General features: G+C 40.8%; 1 protein-coding gene across 8 annotated transcripts in view; it reads right to left on the bottom strand.

Annotated features, from left to right (window-relative positions):
- The window catches only part of CNOT10 (CCR4-NOT transcription complex subunit 10), a 92,155-nt gene that overhangs the window by 47,362 nt on the left and 19,729 nt on the right, over positions 1-25,064 (bottom strand). For 5 of the 8 annotated variants that reach the window (XM_033212905.1, XM_033212902.1, XM_033212900.1 and 2 more), the window contains 7 exons: positions 22,261-22,355; positions 21,238-21,399; positions 17,062-17,212; positions 12,310-12,452; positions 8,967-9,053; positions 8,035-8,118; positions 4,916-5,033 (listed from right to left, as the gene is read on the bottom strand). In XM_033212905.1, the coding sequence (XP_033068796.1) occupies positions 4,916-5,033; positions 8,035-8,118; positions 8,967-9,053; positions 12,310-12,452; positions 17,062-17,212; positions 21,238-21,399; positions 22,261-22,355 (840 nt within the window). The remainder of the gene's footprint in view (positions 1-4,915; positions 5,034-8,034; positions 8,119-8,966; positions 9,054-12,309; positions 12,453-17,061; positions 17,213-21,237; positions 21,400-22,260; positions 22,356-25,064) is intronic. The other 3 variants (XM_033212906.1, XM_033212903.1, XM_033212907.1) reach the window with 2 other exon arrangements.

The raw sequence follows: 25,064 nt of genomic DNA, 5'->3' as shown, positions 1-25,064 counted from the left end.
CTGGTTTCAAACTCCTGGGCTCAAGCAACACCTTCTACCTTGGCTTCCCAAAGTTCTGGGATTAGAGGCATGAGCCACCATGCCCAGCTAATTTTTAGTAACTGTAGACAAATGATACAAAAATGCAAAAGACAAAATATGTTCATCAGTAATATAATGTATACGCATTGCATCCACCAATGAAATATTATGTAGAAATTAGAAACAAGGAAGCAAGTATATATGGAAACAACCAAAGTATATTAAGTGAATAGCAAGAATATATAGAAAAGAGCCGGGCGCGGTGGCTCAAGCCTGTAATCCCAGCACTTTGGGAGGCCAAGACGGGCGGATCACGAGGTCAGGAGATCGAGACCATCCTGGCTAACACAGTGAAACCCCGTCTCTACTAAAAACTACAAAAAAAAAAAAACTAGCCAGGCGACGTGGTGGCGCCTGTAGTCCCAGCTACCCGGGAGGCTGAGACAGGAGAATGGCGTGAACCCAGGAGGCGGAGCTTGCAGGGAGCTGAGATCCGGCCACAGCACTCCAGCCTGGGTGACAGAGCGAGTCCAGCCTGGGTGATAGAGCGAGACTCTGTCTCAAAAAAAAAAAAAAAAGAATATATAGAAAAGAACAGAGGCTGGGTACGGTGGCTCACGCCTGTAATCCCAGCATTTTGGGAGGCTGAGGAAGGTGGATCACTTTGGGTCAGGAGTTCGAGATCAGCCCAGCCAACAAGGTGAAATGCCACCTCCACTAAAAACACAAAAATTAGCCGGGCATATTGGAGGGTGCCTGTAATCCTAGTTGCTCGGGAGGCCGAGGCAGGAGAATTGCTTGGGCCTGGGGGCCGGAGACTGCAGTGAGCCGAGATCGTACCACTGCACTCCAGCCTGGGTGACAGAGTAAGACTCTGTCTCAAAAAAAAAAAAAAAAAAAAAGAACAGAACAGAGTATGCTGAGTATGCTTGTTAAACCGTAAGTCTCTACTGATTATAATTTACACTTCTTTAAATACCATTGCAGCTAAGCAAATTCTCATGTTTGGGAATTTGTATTTTTCAGCCTGTGTTTCCTCTTCTTGTCTTTCACCCTTATTTTTTTTTTTCTTTCTCTGAGACAGGGTCTCATTCTGTCGCCCAGGCTAGAATGCGGTGGCATAATTAGGGCTCACTGCAACCTCGACCTCCTGGGCTCAAGCAATCCTCATGCCTTGGCCTCCTAAGTACCTGGGACTACAGGCGTGGGCCACCATGCCCAGCTAACTTTTTAATTTTTTTTGCAGAGATAGGGTCTCATTTTGTTGCCCAGGCTGGTCGCAAACTCCTGGAATCAAGTGATCCTCCTGTCTCGACCTCCCAAAGTGCTGAAATTACAAGCGTGATCACCGTTCCTGGCCGATCTATTTCTTTTTTTTTTTTTTTTGAGACGGAGTCTGGCTCTGTTGCCCAGGTTGGAGTGCAGTGGCCGGATCTCAGCTCACTGCAAGCTCTGCCTCCCGGGTTTACGCCATTCTCCTGCCTCAGCCTCCCGAGTAGCTGGGACTACAAGCACCAGCCGTCACGACCGGCTAGTTTTTTGTATTTTTTTAGTAGAGACGGGGTTTCGCCGTGTTAGCCAGGATGGTCTCGATCTCCTGACCTCGTGATCCGCCCGTCTCGGCCTCCCAAAGTGCTGGGATTATAGGTTTGAGCCACCGCGCCCGGCCTATTTCTTTATTTGGTTACAGATGTTTTTTCTGTTGGTTATTAGTTGTTTTGTATGTTATAGAAACCTTCTGTCACATCTGTTTCAAATATTCCTGCCCACCTCTGTTTGTCATCTGTTTTGTGACTTGGTTCAGTATGTGTATGTGTGTTTACATTTTTAATCATAAAACGTTTAACATTTTAATGTGGTCAAATTTAGCAATGCTTTCTAAACACTATGGTACTTAGATTTAGATTTTGGAAAATGTTTACTCAAGCCTGCCCCATCACAAAATTAAAATATTCATCCAAATTTTGTCTTACTGCTTTTATTTATTTTTAAATGTTAATCCTTCATCTCTCTGAATTTTATTTTGGTGTAATGAAAGTAATCTAAGCTTTAATTTTTTTTCTTTTTTTTTTTTGAGATGGCGTCTCACTCTGTTGTGCAGTAGCGCAATTTCAGCTCACTGCAACTTCCGCCTCCTGGGTTCATGCCATTCTCCTGCCTCAGCCTCCCCAGTAGCTGGGACTACAGGCGCCCGCCACCCCGCCTGGCTAATGTTTTGTATTTTTAGTAGAGACGGGGTTTCACCATGTTAGCCAAGATGGTCTCTATCTCCCGGCCTCGTGATCTGCCCGCCTTAGCCTCCCAAAGTGCTGCAATTAGAGGTATGAGCCACCGCGCCCGGCCTTTGATATTTTTTTTCTAAACAGCTACCCAAACATTCCAAAACAATGGCCCTTAATGGTATAAAATGCCTGACTAGAATGACATAATTAATAATCAGGATATTTATTGTTTAGCACTAAAAACTAAAGGTAATCTTCTGACATGTTTTTAAATTAAGCAATGACAGACAATATTTAAAAAAGGAACACAAGGTTGAGCTCGGTGGCTCATGCCTGCAATCCCAGCATTTTGGAATCCTAAGTAGCTGGGATTTCAGGTGCACGCCATCATGCCTGGCTAATTTTTGTATTTTGTGTAGAGACGGGGTTTCTCCATGTTGGCCAGGTTGGTCTTGAACTCCTGACCTCAAGTGATATGTTGGCCTCGGTCTCCCAATGTGCTGGGATTATAGGTGTGAGCCACCATGCCTGGCCATCTTCATTTATTAATTTATTTTCAGAGACAAGGCCTTGTTCTGTTGCCCAGACTGGAGTGCAGTGGCATGATCATGATTCACTGTAGCCTCGAACTCCTGGTCCTCCTGCCTTGGCCTCCCAAAGCATAGAATTACAGGCATGAGCCACCACTTCCAGCTCCTACCTCCAATTTAAAGATTGACAATGTCTATACTGACATTTACATCAAGAAAATCCTAAGCAAAAATTTCTCAAAGTATATTATCTTTTTAGTTTGAGGGATCATTGTATGTTGTGTGTTAGTGGACCTCTGAGGAGAAACTATGATAATGAAAACAAAACGCTAAAATTGAGCAGAATTAGAAATGGGAATTTATAAGAGAAATAATACCCACAAGAGAATTATAAGGAACAAAGTGCCTTTCTCCATCTTCCATCACTCCTGTGAATTGAAAGGGTAAATAGGGGAAGATCTGAGTATGTTTGCATGTGCATTCTGTGTGTGTATCTGAATAGAATCCAAAATAAAACAAGACAAAACAAACCAAAAAACATATTGTCTGCATTTTAAACTTGAGGCAAAACATACATTTTCAACAGTTTATCCTCATTTCTTGAATAAGTGATTTTCCTTCTCCTGCCCCATCAAATACTGATGATATAAACCTAAATGACAGTCACAATTTTTACTTTCATGTTACCATTAATATCAAGGGATTTATAACACTTTTTAAATAGAGGCAAGAATATGTAATAATACTTATTTTCCTAGCTTTATAGAAAGATTTTTGATATAGTTAATCATCTAAATAAGTCATATTCATTGGGTAAGTTACAGAAAAAAATTATATTATTAACTGCCTTTATGGCAGAAAGAAATAAAAACATTATATTATTATTTACTTAAAAGATCTCACTTTTCTGGTACAGACAGTAATTCACTAAAAAAAAAAAAAGAAAGAAAGAAAAAAAAAAGTCTCACTTTACAAAGCAAAAGTCCAAGGATCTTATAAAAACAAATTAAAGGGCCAGGTGTGGTGGCTCATGCCTGTAATCCCAGCACTTTGAGACGCTGAGGCGGGTGGGTCACTTGAGGTCAGGAGTTCGATACAGACTGGGCCACATGGTAAAACCCTGTCTCTACCAAAAAATATAAAAATTAGCTGAGCATGTGGTGCGTGCCTGTAGTCCCGGCTACTCAGGAGGCTGAGGTGGGAGAATCGCTTGAACCCAGGAGGGAGGTGGAGGTTGTAGTGAGCCAAGATGTTGCCACCACTGCACTCCAGCTTGGGCAACCGAGAAAGACTGTCAAAAAAAGGAAGGAAGGAAGGAAGGAAGGAAGGAGGGAGGGAGGGAAGGAGGGAGGGAGGGAGGGAAGGAGGGAAGGAGGAAGGAAGGAGGAAGGAGGAAGGAAGGAGGGAAGGAGGGAAGGAGGGAGGGAGGGAGGGAAGGAGGAGGGAAGGAGGGAAGGAGGAAGGAGGAAGGAGGAAGGAAGGAGGAAGGAAGGAGGAAGGAAGGAAGGAAGGAGAGAGGGAAAAGAAAAGAAAAGAAGGGAAGGAAGGAAGGGCGGGAGGGCGGGCAAGTCAGTTTAAAGAAAACAGAAAAGCTATCTGGCCCAGGCACAGTGGTGCACGCCTGTAATCCCAGTACTTTGGGAGACTGTGATCGGCGGATCACTTGAGCCCAGGAGTTTGAGATCAGCTTGGGCAACATAATGAGACCTTGTTTCTACAATAAGTAAGCCAGGCATGATGGTGCATGCCTACAGTCCCAGCGACCTGGGAGGCTGAGGTGGGAGGATCACTTGAGCTCAGGAGGTTGAGGCTGTAGTGAGCTGTGATTGTGGCACTGCACTCAGCCTGGGCGACAAAGCAAGACTATTTCAAAAAAAAAAAAAAAGAAGGTGCGGGGAGGGGAGGAAAGTGATCCAACCTGGAAAAGTAAAAAAAGGAAAGAAAGCAAAGTAAAAGCAAGAAGTAATGAGGTTTCTTCTAAAGTAGAAACAGGATGGAAATTTTTGCAGCAGAAATATTAAAACATTTTCATTAAAAAATGAGCATAAATCCCTCAAAAGACTGGGTGTTGGGAGATGGACAAGGAAGAAGGGGTACAAGAGTCAGGCAAAAAAAAGTTAAAATTTCACAATTTTCTTTTACCTGTTTTCATGAATCCTGGATGCTCAGCAATGTTTGAACTATTTAATAGCTTCACGGCTTTTCGATAATTACCTCTTAAGTATTCAAAATTGCTTTTAAGAAAGAGAGAGGGTGCAGACTGTAGAGAAAATATAAAAGTTACTGATAATTTGTTTTCAGATGCCTAATGTAAGATCTTATACTGTTGTACTGACATGTGTTCAAAACCATAAATGAATTAAGTCATAGTCACAAAAAACTATATAGTCTCTAAATGTTTCATTGCTCTCACAATCTAAAAAATTGAACCTGTCAGAGAGCACTTTGTAAAAAGAATTACTAACGGTCCACCTGAAAAAATAAATATAGGTATATGTGTATGTATAAGAATACAGTCTGGGCCAGGCACGGAGGCTCACGCCTGTAATCCCAGCACTTTGGGAGGCCGAGGTGGGCGGATCACGAGGTCAGGAGATCGAGACCATCCTGGCTAACACGGTGAAACCCAGTCTCTACGAAAAATACAAAAAATTAGCCGGGCATGGTGGTGGGCGCCTGTAGTCCCAGCTACTCGGGAGGCTGAGGCAGGAGAATGGCGTGAACCTGGGAGGCGGAGCTTGCAGTGAGCCGAGATCACACCACTGCATTCCAGCCTGGGCGACAGAGCGAGACTCCATCTCACAAAAAAAAAAAAAAAAAAAAGAATACAGTCTATAGATTATCAACTGATTGTGTTCCATCTACTATACTACTAACTGAAAACCAATTTGACAGCACGATCTATGTCCTTCATTTTAATTAGAGAGACTGGTGATCTTTCTTACTTTTTAGGATACGAATGTACTTTTCATTAGCACCTACAGAGATATAAATAATCAAATACTTTTCCAAATAGGAAAAAAAAAGCGTCATTCTACAAATGGAAGAATTTTTCAACAGAATGCCTTATTGGTAAGCACTAATCTTGCTGTTCCAAAGATCACATTTTGAATAGTAGATCACCTTTCACTTCTCCTAAGAATCCTCATGGTGGAGGACCCTCTAGATAGTACTACCTGTTTAGAGTACAAAAGCATGCAGAGAGCTCTGGAGACTAAACATCCATCCAGGAGGACATCTGGAATCCTGATTGATTGATTGACTGAGACAGAGTCTTGCTCTGTCGCCCAGGCTGGAGTACAGTGACACGATCTCAGCTCACTGCAACCTCCACCTCCTGGGTTCAAACAACTCTCCTGCCTCAGCCTCCTGAGTAGCTGGGACTACAGGCGCATGCCACCACGCCCGGCTAATTTTTGTATTTTTAGTACAGGTGGGGTTTCACCATGTTGGTCAGGCTGGTCTCGAACTCCTGACTTTGGGATCCGCCTGCCTCAGCCTCCCAAAGGGCTGGGATTACAGGCGTGAGCCACTGTGCTCGGCCTAATTTTTTTATTTTAGTAGAGATGGGGTTTCCCCATGTCGGCCAGGCTGGCCTCGAACCCCTGACCTCAGGTGATTTGCCTGCTTCACCCTTCCGAAGTGCTGGGATTACAGGCATCAGCCATCACACCTGGCCTATTTATTCACTTAATTTAGCAACAGGCTTTCCTTCTAAATCCTAGTTTATCCTTTGCTCTGCCTCCCGCCCATCCCAAAGTTCTGGTTACTAAGGAAAAAAGGGCTTTCGGCACTTATCCTTAGTGGTACCTATTCCTCCTGAAGTTTTCGCTGATTTAGGATGATGAATTATAATAATTTTCATTTGTCTTTCCTCTATGACTATGGTCTCCTTTAAAGCAGGAATTATGTCTTTTATCATTTAAAAAAAAGATTTGATAATGGCTGGCTGGCTGACTGGGCTTCTCCCTCTTAGGCTCTGGTCTAGGCCACAGTTGTTATAAAAAATCACTAGCGGCCGGGCGCGGTGGCTCAAGCCTGTAATACCAGCACTTTGGGAGGCCGAGATGGGCGGATCACAAGGTCAGGAGATCGAGACCATACTGGCTAACACGGTGAAACCCCGTCTTTACTAAAAAAAATACAAAAACACTAGCCGGGCGATGTGGTGGGCGCCTGTAGTCCCAGTTACTCAGGAGGCTGAGGCAGGAGAATGGCGTAAACCCGGGAGGCGGAGCTTGCAGTGAGCCGAGATCGCGCCACTATACTCCAGCCTGGGCGACAGAGAGAGACTCTGTCTCAAAAAAAAAAAAAATAACCACTAGCATATTAACTAACTCAGTGACTAATCTGGATCCTCCCTGAGATTTTTAACCATATTTTCTCATGGCTTTATACTTCTAAATTTAAATTTATAGTTTTCCTAGAAGCATCAAGATTGTTCACAATTCTGTTTCCTTTACCATCTTAAAAATTATCAATGAAAGATTAGGGTGGAGGGAGTGGAAGGAAGAAGTAATTCTATCTCAAATACTTTAGTACTAGTTAAATTGAAGGTACTATCAAGCCAAAAGTCATTTGGAAGGGGCAGGTTTTGGCTACAATTTGACTGTTAGATTTTTAATAAATTTTTTTTTGGACATGGTCTCACCCTGTCACCCAGGCTAGCCTGCAATGGCACAATCTCAGCTCACTGCAACTTCTGCTTCCCGGGTTCAAGCGATCCTCCCACTTCAGCCTCCCCAGTGGCTCAGTGGCTGGGACTACTACAGGCACACACCACCACACCGGCTAATTTTTGTATTTTTAGTAGAGACAGGGTGTCATCATGCTGGTCTTGAACTCCTGACCTCAGGTGATCCTCCCACCTCAGCCTCCCAAAGTGCTGGGATTACAGGTGAGTCACCATGCCTGGCCATAAATGTTTTGAGTATAATACTAAAAAAATTCTAAAATAACCTAAACGTCTAATATTAGCAAAATGTTCAAGTGAATTGTGATAAACCAGTCACAGAACAATAGGCAGTTATTTAAAATGGTGGTTTTGAAGGTTACATAAAATAGAAAAGTGCTTGTTGTAATTTTAAGTAAAAAAAAATTAAACTACAGACACAGTATTATTACTACTTCCCAACTTTAAAATAGCAAGGTTCATATCTGGCAGTATATATAACAGACTAAGACAAATTATTTAAAACTGACAAATACCCATAGTCTAAATAAGACACAAATTGAAAAACAAAAGTACAGAAGAAACTTACATTTCCAGCTGTATTCATGACTGACTTGATTTCCCTTTTACATGCTTTCAGAGACTTCATTTGGATATAAGCTCGTACTTTGTACTGTCAAAGTGAAAATGTTACTACGTTAAGACTATGGTGGATTTACATAAAGTTTTACTTTCTAGTTAGGAAAATTAAACCCAATCTATTTACAACATAGTTATACTAATTACTTGCTAAAACAAGTTTGCAATTTTAGAAAATATGCTATTTTCAACGTACTCTTTGAATATACTTCAAAATACTAAAATCATGGTAGAATAAAAACTTGGCCAGGTGTAGTGGCTCACGCCTGTAATCCCAGTATTTTGGGAGGCCGAGGCAGGTGGATCACCTGAGGTCAGGAGTTTGAGACCAGCCTGGCCAACATGGTGAGACCCTGTCTCTACTAAAAATACAAAAAATTATCTGGGTGTGGTGACGCACGACTGTAATCCCAGCTACTCAGGAAGGCTGAGGCAGGAGAATCACTTGAACCTGGGAGGCGGAGGTTGCAGTGAGCCGTGATCGCACCACTGTACTGCAGCTTGGGTGACAAAGCGAGACTCCATCTCAAAAAACAAACAAACAAAAAACTTAAATACTCAAATTCCAGGCAAAAATCCTATCACTCTTCTTCTGCACATGGCTAATGACGACTTTTTAAAATTCCAGTTGATTTTATCATGCAGTACATTCCCAAGCCATTTCTCTCAAACTTTATTTATAGAGCAATTTAAATAAATTATATTATCCTCCTAAGCAAAATATATTTAGGATAAATGTGCTTCAAAACTACAATACTTCAAAAGACAAATATATGCACCTTGAATTACTGACTGCTTCCAATGATCTATCTCATTGCTTCATTTGTCCTAACTACAATTAAATGTATGTGATGCATTGCCCCCCTTTAAAATTTACACTACCTGATGTATCTTTGATTTTGCAGCTTCTATTAGAGCTCCACTTTCAGCTTTATGATTAGATCCATCTTTGTTGTTGTTATTACCAGTCTGCAGGGTGATGAGACAAAGTTTATCAAAATTAAATATTTTTGACCATAATTTAAATCAGCGATTTCCAAGTGAGGTAACCTAAATTACCTAGAGAGCATTTTCAAAATGTAGAATTTGTGGGGCATGGTGGTTCACGCCTGTAATCCCAGTACTTTGGAAGGCTGAGGTGGGCGGATCACTTGAGCCCAGGAGATTGAGACCAGCTTGAGTAACATGGCAAAATCCCATCTCTACAAAAAATACAAAAATTAGCTGGGCATGGTGGCATGTACCTGTAGTCCCAGCTACTCAGGAAGCTGAGGTGGGAAGATTGCCTGAGCCCAGGAGATTAAGGCTGCAGTGAGCCGTGACTGTGCTACTATACTCCAGCCTGAGGTGGCAGAGTAAGACCCTGTCTTTAAAAAATGCAGAATCCCAGGTCCCACTCCTAGAGACTGAGGTTCAGAAGTCTAGAGTGGGTGACAGGAAGCTCTACTCATGAGCTCACAGTAGAACATAATGATGAGCTGGTTTTATTTATTTACTAAGTTTAATGTTTCACAGAGACGGGGGTCTCCCTATGTTGCCCAGGCTCATCTCAAACTCCTGGGCTCAACTGATTCTCCTGCCTTGGCCCCTCAAAGTGCCTGGATTACAGTCATGAGCCACTGCGGCCAGCCTGGGCTTGTTTTAAAAAGCATGAATATTACTTTAAGCAGAACTCAGATTATCTTTCTAAAACCCAGAACAGATCCACCCACTTCTTAAAACTTTCTCTGTTATGAACATTGCCAATCACATCAAATTTGAACTTTCTAGTATTCAAAGTTCTTCAAGCTATCACTCACACTCACATTGCCAACATCATCTCCCACTGCTCTCCTCTGCATTTCTCTGGTACCGTCCATTTCATTACCAGAAAGGTCTTCAGCACACCATAAGCTCATACCTTTTGTGATATTCTCTGCCAGGCTGCTTATCCTGCTCTAACCCTCCTTTTCTGACTTGTCAAACTACTAACCATCTTCCAAGGCCAAAACAAGCATCCAAATTCCTTTGAAACATTCCCTAACCTCTTTCACCTCTTTCCTCTCTGTCTATAAACAGACGTTGCCCAATTTATCTCTTCCTAGACCTCAGATCCCGGAAAGCAAGGACTGCAATGTTTCTGTTTGTTTTGTCCCCTTAGTACCTAACAGAGTACCTTAGAACCTGGCAGCGCACATAAGCATCTGCTAAACTAAATTATGTTTAATCAAATATTACAAGTACTGAATATAAATATTTTACTACATAGTGTTTCGGTATAATGCTAAGGTTATTCAACTGAAATTCCTTATGAATACACACTTAAATTGAAAAAAAAAAATGCCAGATGTTTATTTTCTTTTTAAACCTCAAGAATGTGCACAGGCAAAAAGGTATTGACAATGTTTCCTGCAAACACTCCTTTTAAAACAAAGGGGCAGAAAAAGGAAGAAAGAAGGGTCATCCCTTGATAACCAGAAGCACAGGCAAAAGAAAAAACATGAGACTCAGGATGTACTCATACTGGGCACCAAGTCTCTCACCAGAACGTGGGGAAGCTTAAACATTGTAAATGTATGATTTTCTTTTTCTTTTTTTTTTTTTTGAGTTTGAGTTACAGTCTTGCTGTGTCTCCCAGGGGACTGGAGTGCAGTGGCGTAATCTTGGCTCACTGCAATCTCCGCCTCCCAGTTTCAAGTGATTCTCATGCCTTAGCCTCCTGAGTAGTTGGAATTACAGATGTGCACCACCATGCCCAGCTACTTATTGTATTTTTAGCGGAGACAGGGTTTCACCACGTTGGCCAGGCTGGTCTCAAACTCCTGACCTCAGATGATCCACTCACCTTGGGTTCTTAAAGTGCTGAGATTACAGGTGTGAGCTACCATGCCCAGCCATGTATGTTTTTTTTGAAGAACGTGAATGATGAAATTTTCCCTAATGAAAGCAATAGTGTCTATCCAGGTTATGGATTCTATTGTCTTAATTCCAATCTTTCAATTCTATAAAAATAAAAGCTGATATATGAAAAGATACTCAAGGTACATTCTTTTTTTTTTTTTTGAGATGGAGTCTCGCTCTGTCGCCCAGGTTGGAGTGCAGTGGCACGCTCTTGGCTCACTGCAAGCTCTGCCTCCCGGGTTCACGCCATTCTCCTGCCTCAGCCTCCTGACTAGCTGGGACTATAGGTGCCCGCCACAGCGCCTGGCTAATTTTTTGTATTTTTAGTAGAGACGGGGTTTCACCATGGTCTCAGTCTCCTGACCTTGTGTTCCGCCCGCCTCGACCTCCCAAAGTGCTGGGATTACAGGCGTGAGCCACCCCGCCCGGCCTCAAGGTACATTCTTAGTCATCAGGAAAATATAAATCAAAACTGTAACAAGATACCACTTCACACCCTCTAAGATAGCTAAATTTTTTTTTATTAAGATAGACAATAACAAGTGTTGGTAACAATGTGGAGAAATTACAAACTCACAAGTGGCTGGTGGGAATTTAAAATAGTGCAATCACTTTGTAACAGTCTTGCATAGGGTTAAATATAGAGTTAAGATACCATATAACCCAGTGATTCTACTCCTAAATATTATATCCAAGATAACTGAAAACATATATCCCTACAAAATTTTTACATGAACGTTCATAGAAGCACTATATATAATAACCAAAAAGTAGAAAAGAACCCAAATGTCCACCAACTTATGAAGAAATTTTTAAAATGTGGCATATTCATATAATGAATGGAATATTATTCAGCCACAAAAGGCATGAAGTACATGAAAAAATATATATATATATATGCTACAATATGGATGAAGCTTGAAAGCATTATACTAAGTAAAAAAAGCCAGTCACAAATGACTGCACATTATGATTCCATTCATATATAATGTCCAGACGGTAAATCCAGAGACAGTAAGTACATTAATGGCTGCTTAGGGCTCAGGAAAGGGGGAAATGGGGAGTGACTGCAAATGGTACAGGGTTTCTTTTTGGGGTGATAAAAATATTTTGAAATTAGATAGTAGTAATGGTTGTACAAATGAGAGTACACTCAAAACTACTAAACTCTACACTTTAAAATGGTAAAGCTTATAATATGCAAATTGTATCTTAAAGCTGTTAATAGTTCGTAATCACAAATATTAATATTTTAATTGTTTTCTCCTTTTTAATCCAGTAAACCAACAAGCAGAGAGAATGAATCATATTTTAGATTTTAGTCTGATTACCTTTAAACACTCACCTCATTCTTTCCATTTTTGTTATTGTTACCCTGTGAAATCATTTTTTCTAGGACAGCAAGAAGATGCAAAGCTTTCTCAGCTTGGTAGGTTAATATATACAGGTCTACAAGCAAAAAACACACTGCTTGGGCAAATTTTTCTTCTGGGAGAAAAAAACACAGGAAAAGAATAGTCACAATGTAAAGTAAAGCACACACCTCAGACCACCCTCCAGACAAGGATCCAAAGCCTTAAAGAGCAAAGCATAAATCTTTACTCAAATGAATGCATATCACCTAGAGCCATGAATGAGAGCAACTTGCAATGTCAACAGTGTCATTTTATTAGGCACTGCAAGGTCTCTCATTTCAGAAATTCCAGTGATTAAGTCTTCCTTGGGAAAATATCTACTAAACACTAGCACATGTAATGAGGTAAAATTACTTTAGGCGGAAAGAAACCTGAATTCCAATAGAGGTTAAGCATTCTTAACATGAAATGTTGAAATCTGAAATTTGTAATCCTCCAAAATGCAAAACTTTTTTTTGTTTTTGAGATGGTGTCTCACTCTGTCACCCAGGCTGGAGTGCAGTGTTGCAATCTTGGCTTACTGCAATCTCTGCCTACGAGGCTCAAGAGATCTTTTCACCTTTCACCTTTCACCTTTCACTGTGCCTCCCGAGCAGCTGGGACCACAAACATGTGCCAGCATGCCTGGTTAATTTTTTCATAGAGACAGGGTTTCACTATGTTGCCCAGGCTGGTCTCAAGCTCCTGAGCTCAAGTGATCCACCCACCTTGGCCTCACAAAGTACTGGGATTACAGGTGTGAGCCACTGTGTCCAGCCTCAAAATCCAAAACTTTTTGAGCCTGTGGCTACTTCTGATTTTATTTCCTATTATCTTCCCCACCTAGCTCCAGTCACGATGACCTTGCTGCTATTGCTCTCACCAAACACAGCCTCTCACTTCAGGTCTTCTCCATATCCCATTACCTCCAGTGGGAATGCTTTCCCTCTAAACAGCAGCCAAGGCTAACGTCCTTTCTTTATTCAGATCTCGTTTCAAATATCATCTCATTCCCAGGCCTTGCTTGATTACCTTACTTAAAAGATCCCCACTCAATCTCTATATTCTCTTTTTTTTTTTTTTTTTGAGACGGAGTCTCGCTCTGCCGCCCAGGCTGGAGTGCAGTGGCCGGATCTCAGCTCACTGCAAGCTCCGCCTCCCGGGTTCACGCCATTCTCCTGCCTCAGCCTCCCGAGTAGCTGGGACTACAGGCGCCCGCCACGTGCCCGGCTAGTTTTTTGTATTTTTAGTAGAGACGGGGTTTCACCATGTTAGCCAGGATGGTCTCGATCTCCTGACCTCGTGATCCGCCCGTCTCGGCCTCCCAAAGTGCTGGGATTACAGGCTTGAGCCACCGCGCCCGGCCTCAATCTCTATATTCTCATTCAATTTTATCTTTACTTCACAACATTCAATATACAGCCAGCCCCCTGTATCTGTGGGTTCTGCACCCACAGATTCAACCAACCTCAGATTGAAAATATTAAAAGAAAAAAAAAAGAGTTGTTGCATCTGCAATGAACGTGTACAGACATGTTTCCGCCATTGTTCCCTAAACAATATGGTATAAAAACATTTCATAGCATTTCCAGTGTATTGGATATTATAAGTAATCTAGAGATTATTTAAAATGTATAGGAGGATGTACACAGACTATATGTAAATACTACACCGTTTTATATAAGGGATTTAAGTATCAGCAGATTTTGGTATCTGAGGAAGGGTATCCTAGAACCAATTTCCCTTGAATACCAAGGGATGGCTGTTTTTTTATTATGTTGCTTTCTCTCCCATTAGAATAGAAGCTTAACAGGGGTAAAGAGCTTCTGGATTTCATTCACTGCATTATCTCCGACCCAGAACAGTGTCTGGTCCTCAGTATTGGCCCATGTCCTCAATTAGTATATGTTGTATGAAGAATCTGAGTACTGGCCAGGCATGGTGGTTCACACCTGCAATCCCAGCACATTGGGAGGCCAAGGTGGGTGGATTGCTTGAGCCCAGGAGTTCCAGACCAGCCTACGCAACATGGCAAAACTCAGTCTCTGCAAAAAAATACAAAAATTTGCTGGGTGTGGCCGGGTGCGGTGGCTCAAGCCTGTAATCCCAGCACTTGGGAGGCCGAGACGGCGGATCACGAGGTCAGGAGATCGAGACCATCCTGGCTAACCCAGTGAAACCCCATCTTTACTAAAAAATACAAAAAACTAGCCGGGCGAGGTGGCGGGCGCCTGTAGTCCCAGCTACTCGGGAGGCTGAGGCAGGAGAATGGCATAAACCCGGGAGGCGGAGCTTGCAGTGAACTGAGATCTGGCCACTGCACTCCAGCCTGGGTGACAGAGCGAGACTCCGTCTCAAAAAAAGAAAAAAAAAAATTTGCTGGGTGTGGTGGCGCGTTCACTGTAATCCCAGCTACTCAAGAGGCTGGGGTGGGAGGATCACTTGGGCCTGAGAGGTGGAAGTTGCAGTGAGTGGAGATCACACCATCGCACTCTAGCCTGGGCAACAGAAAGAGACCCCATCTCAAAAAAAAAAAAGAAGCTGAGTAGTTATGATTCCAAGTTTGACACTGTAGAAAAGGCAAAACTATAGAGAGAGTAAAAAGATCAGTGGTTATAGGTAGAAAGGGAATTAACAGGCACAACACAGAATTCTTAAGGCAGTGAAAAATACTCTGTGTGATACTATAATGAATACATTTGTCCAGACACACAGAACATACAACACCAAGAGTGAATCCTAACGTAAATTATGAACTTTGTATGACTATGATGCATCAATGTAGGTTTATCAATTATAACAAATGCACCATACTGTTGGGGGATAATGGTAATGAGAGAGGCTATGGATGTGTTGGGGCAGAGGACACACGGGAAATCTCTGTACTTTCCTCTTGGTTTTGCTGTAAATCTAAACCTTCTCTAAAAAATAGCCTTTAAAAAAATCCAAGCAGTAAAAGTTAAAAAAAAAAAAGCCATAATATTTTCAAAGAAAATGGATGTGAATACTGACGAGTTGATTACTATTAATATATTCTGTTCAGCCACAGTGCAGATTAATACGATTTCATGAATTCCGGAAATTCTTTTTTTTTTTTTTTTTTGAGAACAAGCTTCGCTCTTGTTGCCCAGGTTGGAGTGCAGTGGTGCGATCTCAGGTCACTGCAACCTCCGCCTCCCGGGTTCAAGTGATCCTCCTGCCTCAGCCTTCCCGAGTAGCTGGGATTACAGGCACGCACCACCACGCCCGGCTAATTTTGTATTTTTAGTAGAGATGGGGTTTCCCCATGTTGGTCAGGCTGGTCTCGAACTCAGATGATCCACCCGCTTTGGCCTCCCGAAGTGCTGGGATTACCGCACCTGGCTGAATTCCGGAAATTCTTTTTTTTTTTTTTTTTTTTGAGGCGGAGTCTCGCTCTGTCGCCCAGGCTGGAGTGCAGTGGCCGGATCTCAGCTCACTGCAAGCTCCGCCTCCCGGGTTTACGCCATACTCCTGCCTCAGCCTCCCAAGTAGCTGGGACTACAAGGGCCCGCCAACGCGCCCGGCTAGTTTTTTGTATTTTTTTAGTAGAGACGGGGTTTCACCGTATTAGCCAGGATGGTCTCGATCTCCTGACCTCGTGATCCGCCCATCTCGGCCTCCCAAAGTGCTGGGATTACAGGCTTGAGCCACCGCGCCCGGCCTGAATTCTGGAAATTCTAAGAAGCATCAATAACAGTAACTTTATAGAAAAATGTGTACAGTCCTAAAAGTGTAACTCTGATTTCTAGCTATACAGAAGGACCTGGTCACTAATTACATAATCCCTTACCACTGCTGTCTCTCCTGCCCAGTCTGTCCAGCTACCAAGCTCTCAGGATTGAGGGAAAGAAGAGAAGCACCTCAAAATGGCTCTTTGGAGCCATAGTAATCAGCTGTTCAACCACTGTCAGCAAAAGGGGACTCTCTACCTCTTCCCAAAGCACCACAGAGTGCTATCACACCCCACCACTTGTTCTGTGGTAGCCACATCAGCAATCAGTCGTTCCTGATAAATTAGGAATTCTCATTTGTGTTTTGGATGTAAAAGAAAGCAATCATGGAAAAAAAAAAAAGACAAAAATGTAACTCACAAATGGAATTTGACTGCTTGTGGGCTAGAAACCAACAGCCCTCTCTAACAACCATTTCCTGGGTCCAGCTTTCTCCTTTGCTCTTCTTTTTTCCTTTGCCCTTACTTTTCTTGCTACTCCTACTTGAGGTTAGTAAGTGAATTAAGATAGCAAAAAAACTAACACTGTTCTATACTTCCTACTCCATAACTATCGCCAAAAATTTCAGTTAGGCAATAGGCAAAAATGAAATACCTCACTGTCCCCTAACATTCCAAAATGCTACTTCCTTAACGTACTAAAGTAAGAAAGGATCAGGTATAATAAAATAGCGTTTAAACAGCAAAACCCCCACAAACATCACTAAGTGTTTTCAACACTTTCCAACAGCATTTTTAACAGTTATCTTCAAAATTTGGGAAGGGACACTCAAAGAAAACCTGGATTATATTTTTATCTTTTCTAACCATTAAGCAAAGCTGATACGGCTTTTCTTTTTTTCTTTGAAGACTGACATGGACTTCTCAGATTTAGGTTATCTAGGTAAAAGTATCAGAGAACTCTGCAAGTATAGGGAAGATAGGGAAATTTTTGACTTGACAGATAACATACCAAAAGGCTCTATGAACTGATACAGTTTTTCACCAACTGATATGGCTTCTGTATACTGCCGCAGATGATAAAGAATGACTGCTTGATTATAGTACAACATGCTGTTTTCAACATCATCTAACCCATCCATTTCTTCAACAGCTGAGTGGACCTACAAAGCAATCAACAGAGATTATATTTTAACAACATTAAGGAAATAAAAAGCAAAAGTGAAATAATTCACATGCATAAAAAGGAACACAGGCCAACATTCTTATTCTGAATTTTTCCATACTTTCAACAGTATCTTTAGATTTTAATTACTCTCACATACTAAAAATTATTTTCATTCTTCTATGCCACACAAAATAAAATTTTAAAATGTTTTGATGAGACTTTATTAAGGACCCAGCACATGGCTAGACAATTATCTTCCTTGTCACTGTGAAGTTATCTTCCCTGTTTCAATTGGTAACAGGGCTTCTGTGCAGGATTCCCACCTCTTAGTCTCACGACCTACAAGAGGCTACACCAGGCACGCAACAAACTCAAAATGACCTTTCCCATAAAAATGTCACGTAATATTCATAGTTTGATTTCATTTTGTAAAAACTTAGGTAAAATTTAAATGTTAATAACAGCTGGCCAGGCATGGCAGCTCATGCCTGTAATCCCAGCACTTTGGGAGGCCGAGGCAGGCAGAACACTTGAGGTCAGAAGTTCGAGACCAGCTTAGCCAACATGGTGAACCCCGTCTCAACTAAAAATGCAAAAAAAAAAAAAAAAAAAAAGCTGGGTGTGGTGGCACGCGCCTGTAGTCCCAGCTACTCGGGAGGCTGAAGGAGGAGACTTGCTTGAATCCAAAAGGCAGAAGCTGCAGTGAGCCAAGATCACATCACTGCACTCCAGCCTGGGCAATATAGTGAAACTCTGTATCAAACAAAACAAAACAAAAATAGTTAACTATTTACCATGTGCCAGACTTGCTATGTTAAAATTTTTACAGGTTAATCCTCACCACACCACAAGGTCATAGATAATTTTTTTTTTCTTGAGATGGAGTCACCCAGGCTGGAGTGCAGTAGCACAAACTCAGCTCAGCGCAACCTCCACCTACAGGGTTCAAGTGATTCTCCTGCCTTAGCCTCCTGAGTAGCTGGGATTACAGGCATGCGCCACAACACCTGGCTAATTTTGTATTTTTAGTAGAGATGGGGCTTCACCATATTGGCCAGGCTAGTCTTGAACTCCTCACCTCAGGCGATCTGCCCACCTCGGTCTCCCAAAGTGCTTGGATTACAGGCATGAGCCACCACACCTGACCGAGGACATAAATAATTTCATTTCCACTTTATACATAAGGAAACCAGCACAGAAAACTTAATTATCTTACCCAAGACCATAGGGCTAGAAAGTATATTTTCACATTTTGTTCCCATAAAAAATAATAGATTTTTTAAAGTACTCAATAACAAAAATACATTGCTGCACACATGACGGTTAGAAAAGGCTTTTATGGGCTTCACTAAAGGCTAACATCTGTAACTGACACCAAAAGAAAAAACAAAAAGCATGACACTTTGCATTCTGAAACTGTATACCCCCTTCTGTAAGCTGTAGCAACAGGTTTTTAAATTTTAATCAAGCTTTACAACCATTGCACAATTCCATATAACACATGAAATTGGAAGTCTACCTGTATTAAAACTAACCTTTGCCATTATGAAGATTGCAATAAATTATTGTTCAATATTAAGTAATTAATTCTAAGACCAACACTTCCTTAGAACTCTGATATACAGTACATGGATTTAACAGCCTTGGTTTGACTCAGGCAAGGAACCTGAAGGTTCACAACACACAATGATTTGTAAATTTTGTGACTGGACTTCAACAGACATCAATCACCCATGTGGTTAAGCTTGACATGATTCAAATGTTAGCAAGTAGTCTTAGCTGACCAACAACATGTGCATCTCAATGAGTTTGGGAACTCTTTATAATCGTCACTTATCAAGTCACTATCTGAAAGAGATTAAAAACAGTATCTTCAAACAGTGAAAACTCAATTTCCAAAGGCAACTCTTTCTGTAGTTAGGTAATGGAGAGAGAATGAGTTAAGAGTTTAGCCAGAAAAGCTTTTAGATAAACTATGACGTTTTGGATTCAGCAATGGTTGAATAATTATCACATGAATAACTTTGCCACATATTCTATGACTCACCAAAATAGTCTAGTAATTGCTTCAGCCAAAAGAAAAACTACTCATTAAGTGAAATTAGACATTTGTTAATTAAAATGGAATAGGTTGAAAAAGGATGTCACTGTGCCCAAGACATGTGACTGCGAACAGAAGTATGATTTAAAGAAGCCAGTAACCACAAGTACAAACACTTCTAGGAAACTCAAGAGTTGGAAGGCCCTAACAAACCTTACAAACAATAAAAGCTAGTGAAAGAACTTCACAAAGTTTTTTTGGCCTAACTGGAAGTTTGCAGGAATTGCTTATTCAAAAAAAGTTTAAAAGCTGAACTTGTTCTCAAAAACCAAACAAATCTGTCCTGGAAGAAACTGTCTGTGGGGTCATAGGGTGCATGTACTAGATTACCAGTAAGCACCATTTTTCCTTTGATTCCGGAACACCAGATAAAGTCATCAGTAATAATACTGGAGTAATAAGGAAACGTGAGGACATACGAATTTATGAAGACTGAGACAGGTACGAGAACAGCCGCAAGAGTCAGAAGGCCTGGTTTAAATCTGGTCTTCCCCTTCCTAGCTGTATAAATTTAAATTAGACTTCCTAAACCCTGGTTTTAAAACTGAGATAATAAGCACCTACTGCCTCAAGAGTTGAATGTGAGGATTATATGAGATAAGGCATAAAAAGCACTTAATACAGAATTTGGCACCAAGTATGCATTCAATAAATGGTAGCTGTTATTCTCATTTTTGAATTTTTTTTTTTTTTTTTGAGATGGAGTCTCACTCTGTCAGCCAGGCTGGAGTGCAGTGGCACGCTCTTGGCTCACTGCAAGCTGTGCCTCTCGGGTTCACGCCATTCTCCTGCCTCAGCCTCCCGAGTAGCTGGGACTACAGGCGCCCGCCACCACGCCCGGCTAATTTTTTGTATTTTTAGTAGAGATGGGGTTTCACCATGTTAGCCAGGATGGTCTCGATCTCCTGACCTCGTGATCCGCCTGCCTCAGCCTCCCAAAGTGCTGGGATCACAGGTGTGAGCCACCACACCTGGCCTCATTTTTGAATTTTAATGGGGTTTAAAAATTACTTTATGCCTATAAAGGATTATAGAGAGGCTGAAGGAACCACTTGCTTCTACCTGTGTCACACTTCAGGGTGATACGATACAGTATCGTGGTACTCATGATTACAGGGAAGATCTCATGACTCCCTAACAGCATGAAACAGTAACTAAAATTACAGGTTCTAGAGTTAAACACAACTGAGTTCAGGTAGCTCTTACTACTCAAAAACTTTGTGTCTTTGGACAATTTATACAGCTATCTGTGCCTTGGCCTTCCCATTTTTAAAATAAGAAAAATTATATAGTTATTTCACAGGGCTACTGAGAAGAACAAATGAGAAGCTGCATCCAAGGTTCTTGGCAGTGCCTTGTCACACAGTGAACACTTAACATATGCTAGCTGATCCTATCAGCATCATCACTGTTATCAGCCCTCTTGAACACCAAAAGTCTAGCCCCTTTTGGTGCAGGATTCAAGAAACATTGCGTTATAATCAGACCAATCCGCAATTCAAGCCCCAAACCAGATATAAAGCAGAATATCTTCTATTTAATTAATCATCTCCTGATCCAAATGCTAAAACAACTTGACATTAGGATTAATCATATTTTTGTAATCATAAACAAGATATATCTCCATAGCTAAGCTCCTTCATATAGTTCTTTCTTTCTCAAAATTTCAAAGCTCATTCGATTTTGGTATATTAGTCTATTCTGTTCAAGTTAATTAAAACCCCAGTTAAAAAAAAAAAAATCACACAACATACCTTTTATCTCCTGGAATAATAATTTTACGGAAACAAAATTAATGCTAACAAATGCTTCAGACAAGAAATGCCAGACAAATCACATTTATTTTCCTTAACTATTTGTATCTGATAAATTAAAGAACAGAACAATATTTTTTATAGTTAAATTCATTTGTGTATCACCTGATTCTTCAGCTGGTTAAGTGTTTGTCTCAAATTATCTGTTGTTGTTTGGTTACTTTTAAAAAACTCAGCTACTGCTGTATTCAAAATTATTTTATAATCATCTTTGTTTATATCTTGTAGACAGGCAAGGTGTTGTAGACAGGCATCATAATTTCCAGACTAAAAAAAAAAAAACCACACACACACACACAAAATTACACACCAGCTTTAAGAACAGTATATCATTCCAAATACATTTCATTCATCTTTATCTTAAAAGTTCTTAAAAAGAAAGATGTAGTTTCCCTACATACACTAATCAAAGTCAGTAGATAAAGCAATATTCATGTCAGTTAAGAAACTGTGGATATTTACTTCCTAAGACTCAAAACCCTGACATTGACACATATAAGACACATATGTTGATATGATAAATATGTTGGTATATAGACATAGTGCTAGCAGGGTATTAATGGCTGAGGCTAGTCAAGAAAGGTAATATAATCACTCCAAATTTTATTTTCTAGTAAATATATTTCGAATACCCAAGTGTTAAGTTCTTCTGCTTACATGCACGTACCCTGATAACCAAATAAGGTTTTCTTTCATATTGTTTAATGTCAGAAAAGTTAAAATTCTGCCAATAAAGTTTTGGGGTTCCATTTTAAAGCACCTTCAAGAAAATAATTTTTGAATCTGATATTTTCATAAATAAAGAATTGAACAACAGCATAGTGAAATGAAAAGACTGATCCACATACTTACAAATCTAAATTTAAAAGACTTAAAAACAACAGTATATGAGTTAAAACATGTTTACAAAAACACAAAAACTTGAGAATGGCTCCAATTACTCTCATTTCTTTCACCATATTTAAACTCTAAAACATTTATTTTTAAAATTAAATAAACCTACTTATCTCTAAATTAACTCTTGAATTATTACAGAGTAAAAATTGTAAATTTAAAAATTCACTATGAAAAGATTCATACTTGACAGAACCCTACAACTTGAGCAGATTAAGAGAAGCCATTTCTTACTGTGAAAGCTTGGAAAGCATTGGTGGATAACTCCTTTTCTTGATCAGTGATCCCAGAGGACTGACCTGTGCCTTCATGTTTCTCTGCTCCCTGATCTGCAAACATATAAGTTTTATAGTTCTTTAGAAATAAAAGTTGTACAGTGGTCCCTTCTTATCCAGTTTCACTTTCTGCAGTTTCAGTCACCCAAGGTCAAGTATGGTATGAAAATATCAAATGGAAAATTCCAGAAATAAGCAGTTCTTAAGTTTTAAACTGCAATGTTCTGAGTAACATGATGAAATCTCTTGCCATCCTGCAGTGTCCCACTCTGTCCCATCCAGGAAGTCAATCGTTCCTTTGTCCAGCATTCCATGTTGTATAAGATACCTCCCACTTGGACACATAGTAGCCATCTTGGTTATCAGATCAATAGGTCATAGGAAGAGAGGTGACTAGGGTATAGTAAGATATTTTGAGAAAGAGAAACTACATTCAGATAACTGTTATTTTATTACTGTTGTTGTTTATCTCTTACTATGCTTCATTTATAAACTTTATCATGGTTATGTATGTATTAAAAAAACAGTATATAGATTCAGCACTATTTGTGATTTCAAGTATCCACTGGAGGTCCCTGACTGTATCTCCTGAGGAAAAGGTGGGGGACTACTGTATAGTGAATTTGTCCCTAGTTTTCATCTTGTGTTCTTCCTAATAAAGTTGCCAAAGTTAGGGCTCTCTCAACAATGACTGACCAATGTTACAAGCTAGTAAGAAGCTACTCCTCTGAAAACTTGAAAAGCTTCCTTTGGCCAAGTTGAAACACAATGAAAACCTGCCCACTTAAATAAAGACCACAAGCTCTTTTGATGAGGACATTCAAGCTGAGAATATTGTGATCTTTAAAAAATATTAGATCTGCCACTCAGCAACATACAGTCCCACACAGTCAAGCAACTATGCCAGGTGCTGGAGATAATCGAAAAAGATAAACACACCTACAATGCCTTTAAGAGATTTGTAATTTAGTTGGACAGTAGTAACACTTAGTCAGAAAACTACATTGATAAGGGCTTACAGCTAATTTCCAGGCAAGGAGTATTTTCATAGGCTCAGAAATCTAAAAGATGAACACATTTAAAAAGTTTCTTTAACATGTTAAGTGTCCATATAAATTCGCAGTAATGGTTAATAATCTGTTTAGCTGGGAAAACTACTTCCTACCTCTATAATTTACTATTTTAAATATTAGATTTTTGCTTTTTGTTTTAATTTGAAAATAGAATTCCAAATTAAAGGTAAAAATCTCAGCTGAACCAAATCTAAAACTACTAACTTACTTAACAAAAGTGTGTTAAGTACTCTAACAAATGCTTCAATACTTTTTATAGTTCTCTCAAGAGTCTTTGCTGGCTGGGCATGGTGGCTCATGCCTATAATCTCAGCTACTTGGGAGGCTGAGGCACAAGAATCACTTGAACCTGGGAGGCAGAGGCTGCAGTGAGCTGAGATCACGCCACTTCACTCTAGCCTGGGCAACAGAGTGAGACTCTGTCTTGAGAGAAAAAAAAAAAAAAAAAAAAAAAGGGCCAGGTGCAGTGGCTCACGCCTGTAATCCCAGTTCTTTGGGAGGCTGAGGCGGGTGGATCACAAGGTCAGGAGATTGAGACCATCCTGGCTACCATGGTGAAACCCTGTCTCTACTAAAAATAAAAAAATTAGCCAGGCGAGGTGGCGGGCGCCTGTAGTCCCAGCTACTCGGGAGACTGAGGTAGGAGAATGGCGTGAACCTGGGAGGCAGAGCTTGCAGTGAACTGAGATTGCGCCACTGCACTCTAGCCTGGGCAACAGAGCAAGACTCTGTCTCAAAACAAAAACAAACAAACCAACAAAACTACCAGAGACTGGACAATTTATAAAGAAAAGAGACTCAATTGACTCATGGTTCTGCAGGCTGTACAGAAAGCACATATGAGGAGTCCTCAGGAAACTTACAATCATGGCAGAAGGCAAAGAGGAAGCAAGCACATCTTCACATGGTCAGCAGAAGAGAGAGCAAAGGGGGAGGTGCTACATACTTTTAAATAATGACATCTAGTGAGAACTCACTATCACCAGTATAGCAAGGGAAAAATCCACCCCCATGATCCAGTCACCTCCTACCAGGTCCCTCCCCTAACATTGGGGATTTACAATTCAACATGAGATTTGGGTGGGGACACAGAGCTACACTATACCATTTAGGCATTGTTTCTTGGTTTTTTATTTTTTTAAAAGAGTCTAAGCCAATTAGAATTAATTAAATAGAATCAGAATGCCCTACATTCTGAATTTTTCTGGTTATTTCCTCAATTTTTTTTTTTTTTTTTTTGAGACGGAGTCTTGCTCTGTCACCCGGGCTGGAGTGCAGTGGCCGGATCTCAGCTCACTGCAAGCTCCGCCTCCCGGGTTTACGCCATTCTCCCGCCTCAGCCTCCGGAGTAGCTGGGACTACAGGCGCCCGCCACCTCGCCCGGCTAGTTTTTTGTATTTTTAGTAGAGACGGGGTTTCACCGTGTTAGCCAGGATGGTCTCGATCTCCTGACCTCGTGATCCGCCCGTCTCAGCCTCCCAAAGTGCTGGGATTACAGGCTTGAGCCACCGCGCCCGGCTTTTCCTCAATATTACAGGCAGTTTAACATTTCTGGCAAGAATACTATATAGGTCATGTAAAATTAGCCATTTTTATTTATTATTTATTTATTTATTTAGATGGAGTCTTGCTCTGTCACCCAGGTTGAACTGCAGTGGCACAATCTTGGTTCACTGCAACCTCCGCCTCC

Source organism: Trachypithecus francoisi, unplaced genomic scaffold (assembly GCF_009764315.1).
Source record: "Trachypithecus francoisi isolate TF-2019V2 unplaced genomic scaffold, Tfra_2.0 Lachesis_group0, whole genome shotgun sequence".
NCBI classification, from domain to species: Eukaryota; Metazoa; Chordata; class Mammalia; order Primates; family Cercopithecidae; genus Trachypithecus; species Trachypithecus francoisi.
This window is presented reverse-complemented; position numbering and strand designations above follow the sequence as displayed.